Genomic DNA, 8133 nt, shown 5'->3' on the forward strand with positions numbered 1-8133 from the left:
TTGTTGTTATCCTACAATGTACACAAGTATGGCCAAAGTTTTATAGACGATGACAAGTTAATATCAGGAAAATACTACATTGTACTTGGCTTAAACAGCCGGGCAGTGTTTTACTCAGTGATGCCACAACCAAAAGCCTGGATTATTGTGTGGAGCTTGGCTTTGTTGTGCGGTGAACACCTCCACTAGGGTGTCCTGCCAAGTAAGAACACAGAGAAAGAGAAACCCAAAGACTGAAGGAACTCCCTGGCCTTCCAGAGATCTGTGATTGTGCTACTTGGCACTGATCAGACACTAAAAAGGGAGACACGGAAAGACCCTACCATAGGTCAAGTACACGGCCTCTGTCAGTACAGCCCTTGTTTGCAGACAAATGCTCTACCCTTGAGCCACACCCCCAAAGATACTGGAATTCCTTTTTTTCCCTGGCACCATGGATCAAACTCAGGACCTTCCAGGTGCTTGTGTCGCTGAGCTATATCCCCTTGTTTGGGTTAGGGTGCGGTGGGAAATTAATCTTTGCAGTTTGAATAAATCGTCCTGGGCTTTGACTATTTCATCATTTAAAGTCTGAGCATAAGAGAAAAGATAACAGGATCTTGTGGGACAGAACTTGTTATTTGTTTTTTTCATGTTTCTTGTCCCATTGGAAGATCTTTTGACTTGCTGTTGGGTGACAAATGCATTTATCTGACATTGTTTTGCATTTTAATTTGAAGTATTTCCTAACTCACTGAATTAAGTGTGTGATTACATTGTCTCCTAATCCAAAGTAGGAGCTAGCATTGGTGTGGTACACTGTGAGTAGGATAGTATGTTTTTAAATGCCATAGTTTATGGTTCTCCCTTTTGTTTGTTTTTTCTTTTAACCATTAAAATATTATTCTGATAGAACCCTGCAAGTTCTGTCTTTTGAACTTCAGAAAGACAAATTTGTCTTAAAAGTTTAGTATATTGACAGGTTTTAGTTTTACCTTACGTTAATAAAAATAACTAAAATCTGCTTCAGTGAGTGGCAGAAAATGATATCACCATTGTACTGAGAAGACTTTCCAGGGAAGATGCGGGGGCTTGAGAAACAGGAAATTAGAGGAGAGACTCGTGTTCTCAGCACCTCAAATTAAGCCAACCATTTAACATTTGCAGTCTTTGAAATTAAAACTCTCTTTGCATTTCAAAAAGTGCTTTTTCAAAGTGCATTTCAAAAGGAAAAAAAAAAAAAGAATCTTTCTACCATCAGACTGAAAGAACATCTACATATATTTTTAGAAAAGAATGTCAATATAATCTTTGAATTTCAGTTCAGAGTTATCAACAACAGACTTTTCTTATCACCACGTTGAGGTCACTTTGTGGGTGTGTGGAATGAAGGCCTGCCAGATCGAACTCCTATTGTTAGAATATTTTCCTTTCTTATTTTGTGAATCCAAAGCACAGGTCTTATCTGAGTCTTGTGTGGGTCATTCTTGATTTTAAACAAGGAGAGTGTTCCAGAGCTGTGGGCTAGCACCTCACACCACACCCACTGGCCAAGGACATGAAAAGCCACACTGCCACAGCTATATTAATATAAATTGATATTGCACACACTCACACACACACACACCAATAGTTGCTGTTTAAGCAGAATACTCTCTGGGATTTTTTTCCTTCATTATGTTACAATAATCTCCCTAAGAAGTGATCGAATAGATATACCATAGTTCATATAAATGCCATATGAGTTTATGCATTTGTAAATTTTTGGTATGAAGCTTTTCTCTCAAGTGTGTTTTTGCTTTGTCCTTGTGCCAGCTGCCTTTCCTTTGCACTGACTGCTTTCCCAGCTGACAGTGACAGGTAGCCACCATCTAAACCACCTTTGTTGTAGCGGAGAGCAAGTGCTGTTCTTTAATATGCATGTACTGTCTTGCAGTTTGTGATGTCTGGCTGGGGGACAGGTTATTCATTTGGATGTGATATTGTTGACTATTCACGGTCGCCCAAAGCTCTGAGGGTAAGTTTCTCTTTGGAAGAACTTGTAATTCCAAACTGATGTTGAAACTCTTTGCACTCCGTTTGCAGCATTGGATGTGAGCTCAGAATGAGAGGAATTAATGAGCAGGCCCCACAGGTCGTATGTGTGGGGGCTGCTCAGTACTACAAGAAAGACCCAGTAGAGGTGATAATTTCCTGCAAAGGAAAATGGGTGCTTGTCTTTTTGAGCTTTGTGGATGTAAAAGTAAGTTAATGGGGAGTTCCTGAAAAACAAGATTACTGTAAAATCTAGCAGTTTCTGTGGGAATCAAAGGCAGCAACTCAACAAGATAGTTGTACACTTGCAGTCTTTGCAGCATCATTTATAATAGTCAAAAGGTAGACGCAACTCAAGTGTTTGTGGATGGGTAAATGAATAAACAACATGTGGTAAATATGTATTATAAAATACATCTAGGTCTGTGGAGAGAGGGAGAGAGAGGGGAGACTGATTATACAGCCTTTATAAGAAAGGAAATTATAGGGCCAGCCAGATAGCGCAGTGGCCTGAAGTGCCCACGTAGGCAGAGCATAGGGGCCAGGGTTCAATCCCCAACACCACAAGCACTGAGACGGTGATTGAGACTGGGTGTGCTGGTGCATGCCCATAATCCCAGTGCATGAGAGGCTGAAAGTAGGAAGATCACGATGAGTCTGATCTACATAGTGAGACCCTGTAAACCCTGTACTAAATGCATTAAAAAGAAAAGAAATTCTTATGCTACAATGAGAACTGAAACAGTACAGTCAGAAAAGGAATGACACAACATAAATTGGCTTGTACATCAAGGGTGGTAGTCAAGCATGTATGACAAAAATAAGAATGATGGCTAGTGCTTGAGCCGAGGAGGAATGAGAAGTTATTTTTGGAATGGATAGAGTTTTAATTTTTCAAAATAAAAGAGTTCCATGGATAGATGGTACTGATGACTGCATGACATTGTGTGTTTAATGCCACTGAACTGTACATTAAAGAGTGGTCAAGTTGGTAAATTCTACTATGCATTTTCCCAAAACTTTTAGAAAGCAAACTTTTCTGGTGTTGAAATAATTTCTTATCTATCTGTGTCTCTCTAGATGGTAAACACCTGCTGGCTTTATTACTTCTCCAAATTTATTGAGCTGTTAGACACGGTGAGTATGTGGTCACCTTGTTTCGTAAATATTTGATGTTTCAGTGAAGGTAATAAACTGCTATCATTCTGTTCTCTGAGATAACTGGCTATCACTCCTCGAACAGACCCACCATTATCTCTTTTGCCTTTTACTGTAAGTAATTTTAGAAAATAAGTCAAGCTTATTATGGAGCTGTTCTAAACTGCAAAAGATAGGGTTTTTAAAATAATCGCCACCTGATTAAGATAGGCAGAGAGCTGCCACTTATACTGCAAAACAACATCTAGATGTGGAAGAAGGCAGTCGTAGTTGTTTTATGACACAAATTCAAGAAGCCAACATCAGAGCTCTTAGACCCACACACTGTGTTATCCGTACTCCGTTAGCAAATTAATGCTTCTGAACTCAGAAATGTAAGCTAGGAGGTGAAGCTATTCCTGTGTTACTGTCACGTTAGCTGCCTTCCTGCAGTCGGAGCTCACTGGGCCCTGGCTCCTCATACTTGAGATCTTAGTGAAGATCCACTTTAGACTCTGGCAATGGGGTTCTTGGAGAAGCAAGCATCAGGGCCCAGTCTGTGCTGAGAGGAGAAAGCCATGAAGCAGGTTAGGAAAGCTGGGTATCTACTATGTGCCTGTGGCAGATAGACGTTAGTCATTTGGAGCTAGTGTTGGTCTGAGACAAAAAAAAAAAAAAAATAGATTCTTCGCCTGGGGTTACAGCCTCACATTTCTCATGGGAAATCTCAACATGCTTTAGCTTCTCCATTCAAGATGATGTTAGAGTAAGAAGGGACTTCAGCAGACACTGAGTCCAGGGGTTCTCAAACCTTAGCATGCACTGAGACACTTAGAGGGCTAATTAAACCACACACACCTGGACCTGAAGCCCTGGCACTTCTGATGTAGCAGGTCTTAGGTGGGGCTCATGAATTTTTCTTTCTAATGAGTTCTTAGATGATGCTAATACTGTTCGGCCAGGAGCCACACTTTGAGAACCCCAGTGCCTGTAGTTCAGCGTGGTGGAAATCACAGCCCGGGGTACACAGCCAGTGCATTGCGCTGCACCTCCAGGGATCAGGTATCAGATGGGCTGGAGTAGAGACCAGGAACGACAATTCTGCAGAAGTTTCCTGGGTGTTGTAATATGGAATAGGGGCAGAGAACCATGGATCCAGACCAGACTCTGAGAAACAGTAAGGCTAGGAAACTAAGGGACTTCTCAGAGGACGGCTGCTCCTGGGTGGGAGCAGGACAGCCTCGTCAGTTTGGGCTTTGCTGGTGCCTGGGCTGTGTCCCTCCCTGTGCAGCAGTTCCACTTGGGCTTCAAGAGTTATCCTGTGCCTCCTCAGTTCCAGCTTCTGTGAGAACAGCATGGCTGCCTCTTTGTTCTTTCCTGAGCTGTTCCTCTGACACTACGTTACAATAGTACTATTGTTTGTGTTATGCTCTTTAGTCCTGAATTTAAAAGTCAAACTTCAACCATGGTATCCTGGATTTCACTTTGGAATTTTTAAACACTCCACCCCAAATCCTCCTCTTGTGTCCTTTACCGGGTGGCTTCAAACCCCAGGGAATGTTTGGTCTGTGTGGTGCTTTCCTTGCCCTGCTTGTTTTTCTTTTTTTCTTTTCTTCTCTCTCTCTTTTTTTTTTAACCTCTTATTCTCCTGTGTTTAATTGTTTGCCCTATTTGGTGGGTTCTTTCTGTTGTCATTCACGCGGCTGGGACCAATTTGCTCCTTCTCTAGAACATCATTTAGTAGTCTGTGTAGGCTTGGCTTTGTTGTCATGAAATTCTTTAGTTGTTCTTTGTCATGGAAATATTTCACTTCTCCTTTATACTTGAAAGAGAGTTTTGCAGGATATATCAGTCTGGGTTGGAATTTGTTTTCTTGCAAGACTTGAAGTACTTTGCTCCATGCCCTTCTTGACTTGATGGTTTGTGAGGAGAAATCTGCTGTTATTCTGATGGGTTTCCCTTTAAATGTGATCTGTTTCTTTTCTTTAGAGCTTTTAGCATACTGTTCCTATGTTGAATTTCTGGGATCTTGATTATTATATGTCTGGGTGTGGTTTTAATTGAGTTGATGTTATTTGGAGTTCTATGTGCTTCAGTTACTGAATGTTAGATTGTTTCTCCATATCTGAGAAGTTTTCTGCTATTACTTCTGCCCATATTCTTTTGATATCATTTGTATTGACTCCTTTCTCATTGATGCCTATTAGTCTCACATTGTTCATCTTTGCATCGTCTTGCAGGTATTGAATTATTTTTTTCCTGCATCCTAGTTGTTTTTAAGAGATCTTTTCTTACTTTTTCACTAGTTGCAATGGTATTTTTTAGGTCAGAAAGTCTATTTTCACTTTCATTCAAATGGTTTTGCCAGCTTGTGATTGAGGTTTTAGTTTCCTGTATATCACTTTGAACCTGTTTCATACATTCTACTTCTTTCCTAAATTGCTTATTCAGGGGTTCCATCATTTTTATATTCTGCTCTATTTTTTTTTTATCAGTGTATTCTTTAGAAGCACTTAGTACTTCTTTGATTATAGTTATCACTACATTTTTTTAGTTCAGAAATTATTTCTGATCTGATTTCTTCTATACCTTTCTGCAGTTGTTTCTTTACTGCCAACACTATTATTTCAGAGATATCTGGTGTGTGATTTCCAGTTTTCTCAGTGCTAGTGTCTTCTGCAGTTGTACTTGGTGGATTTGGGGCCTGAGACTACATTTTGTTTCTTCTCTTTGTCATTTTGTATACCACTGTCTTCTGACCTTTGGTGTAGAGCTTAGATAGAGTTATTACCTTAGCACCAGGTCTGGATCTACAAAGTTCAGATTCCTCCAGGTGGGTGTTGCTTGGATCTGGCTGCTGTGTTCTACTTCTTCCTGCTGCAGTCGTTGGAGTTGAACCCTTTGTGTCACTCTGGCAAGATGTTCTGCTCCTGAATCAGCTGGGTGGGTCTTGCCTCTAGCCTCTTTGCAAGGAGTTCTGCTAAAGGGTTCCACACTGGGCCTGCACCCTGGGTCAAATGAGGATCCAGTGGGCCTCAGGAAGTCTCATTCACACACCAGACCTGAGCTCTGGGTCTTTTCAGTATCCGGTGTGCCCCGGGTCATCTCACTCACTCGCTGGGCCTGCGCTCTGGGTCTATTCAGGATCCGGTGGGCCCCAGGTGGTCTCACGCACTCACCAGGCCTGTACTCTGGGCCTGAGCTCTAGATCTATTCAGGATCTGGTGGCCTCGGCGGTCTTACTCACCCCTGGTCGTTTTTCTTATGCAACTATACTTTCTTTCCCATCTTAATTTTCAAATTAACTCTTCAAAATTATTTCTCTTCTTTCTTTATTATGAAAGTGCTAATTTTTGATTTGTTGCAAGTTCTCTTTTGGCATGCCTAATTGTTTATCCAAGTTGACAGCATAGAATAGAGAGCAATGTAGAATAAAATAATTTAGTCCTAAAAATTAAAGTCTTCCTCCTTCCCCTCACTTCCAAATACATTGTTTATTAAATTTTAAATGTTTTATCATGACTGTTTCTTTCAATAATTTTGTGTCAGATTCTTTGTTGTATAATTTTAGTTCTGAAATCTGCATAAAATTTCTCTTCCCTTTCATACTAGCTGTCCCCTAGTGAGACATAATCACACTAGTTAGTGTTTTTCCACACTAGTTAGCTTTTGAGCTGGCCCTTCGAGAGTCAGCTACTTGTACAGAAGAGCATTGTGTAGGGCAGTGCTTTTAAAGCAAATTGAACTGCAAGATAGTTCGCTCTTGGCCAATATTTTTTGTAATGCTCAGTCAGTTGCTGCATGGTTTTTATGAACTTTATTTTCCTTATGTTATTTCAGATCTTTTTTGTTCTGCGTAAGAAGAACAGCCAAGTGACTTTTCTTCATGTCTTCCATCATACCATCATGCCATGGACCTGGTGGTTTGGAGTCAAATTTGCTGCAGGTAGCCAAGGGAGAGTTGGGATCATGTGATAGAACCAACCCCATCATAGAAACTTTGAAAACAAAATCAAAGAATCAATTTGGTTAACCTCTGACTTCAAATTATTACCTGAAGCATCATGAAGCTATTAGGACACCCTTCTTACACATACAACATTAGTCTGTTTGGATTTTTCTTTTCCTGTAGATCACCAGTAAGCATTTTAAAAATAATTAACAAGCTAATACATAACATGGTAAAAAATTTGGCTTTGTAGGAATGTAGTTAGATAAAATTTCTTTACATGTTCCCAGGAAGTTAAAGTGTTTATGTCAAATTCCATGTCTTACTTGCCTTCATATTCTTAATAAGTCACACCCTATCTTAGTCCACCTTGTATTGGCATGATGAAATACCTAGGTCAGGTTGGTTTTTAGGGACATGAGATTTATCTGCAAATGGCATCATGATAAAGAGAGGTCTTGTACAAGTGAGGAAATAAGAGACGGAGGAGGCTCCACTCTTGTGTAACATCTTGCTATCCAGGCAACTTATCCACTCTGGTAAGAACTAATCCACTTCATGCCAGGAAGGCAGCATTGATCCTTTCAGGATGATCACAACCCAGTCACTTCACTCTTCTAGCTCCTGCACCTTTTAGAACCATCATGTTAGGAACCAAACTTCTGCCATAGGGGCCTGAAAAGATGCATCAGGCTGTGGTGATCCCAACTTTGTAAAGCATTCTAGCATCATAAAAGTTTTGCTAATATGTTTTAGATCAAAGGTAATTTACACAGTTTAACAAGAAGCTTCCTTGGTATATTTCATTCTAGTTCTGTGCTTCTGAATATGTAGAACTGGACAAATCAGGCAATAATTTTGTCGTATCTCTTTTCAAGATGTTTTAAGTGAGTGATATCCTTCAGGATATATTCTTATTTTTATAAACTTTCATTGGAATTTTTATTCCAGATTCTTCAGTATTATGGGTGCATTAAATTATTTTTTATTTTTATTTTAAAGAGAATAAAAATAATTTAAAAGTAAAGAATCAA

The 8133-nt window shown here is 39.9% G+C and overlaps 1 protein-coding gene across 2 annotated transcripts in view; it reads left to right on the plus strand.

Annotated features, from left to right (window-relative positions):
- Elovl7 (ELOVL fatty acid elongase 7) overlaps positions 1 to 8133 on the plus strand; it is a 206562-nt gene that overhangs the window by 183437 nt on the left and 14992 nt on the right. For both annotated transcript variants that reach the window (XM_023707742.1, XM_004623065.2), the window contains exons 4-6: positions 1916 to 1996; positions 3094 to 3150; positions 6991 to 7096. In XM_023707742.1, coding sequence (XP_023563510.1) covers positions 1916 to 1996; positions 3094 to 3150; positions 6991 to 7096 — 244 coding nt within the window. The remainder of the gene's footprint in view (positions 1 to 1915; positions 1997 to 3093; positions 3151 to 6990; positions 7097 to 8133) is intronic.

Source organism: Octodon degus, unplaced genomic scaffold (genome assembly GCF_000260255.1).
Source record: "Octodon degus isolate 3935 unplaced genomic scaffold, OctDeg1.0 scaffold00001, whole genome shotgun sequence".
NCBI lineage: Eukaryota > Metazoa > Chordata > Mammalia > Rodentia > Octodontidae > Octodon > Octodon degus.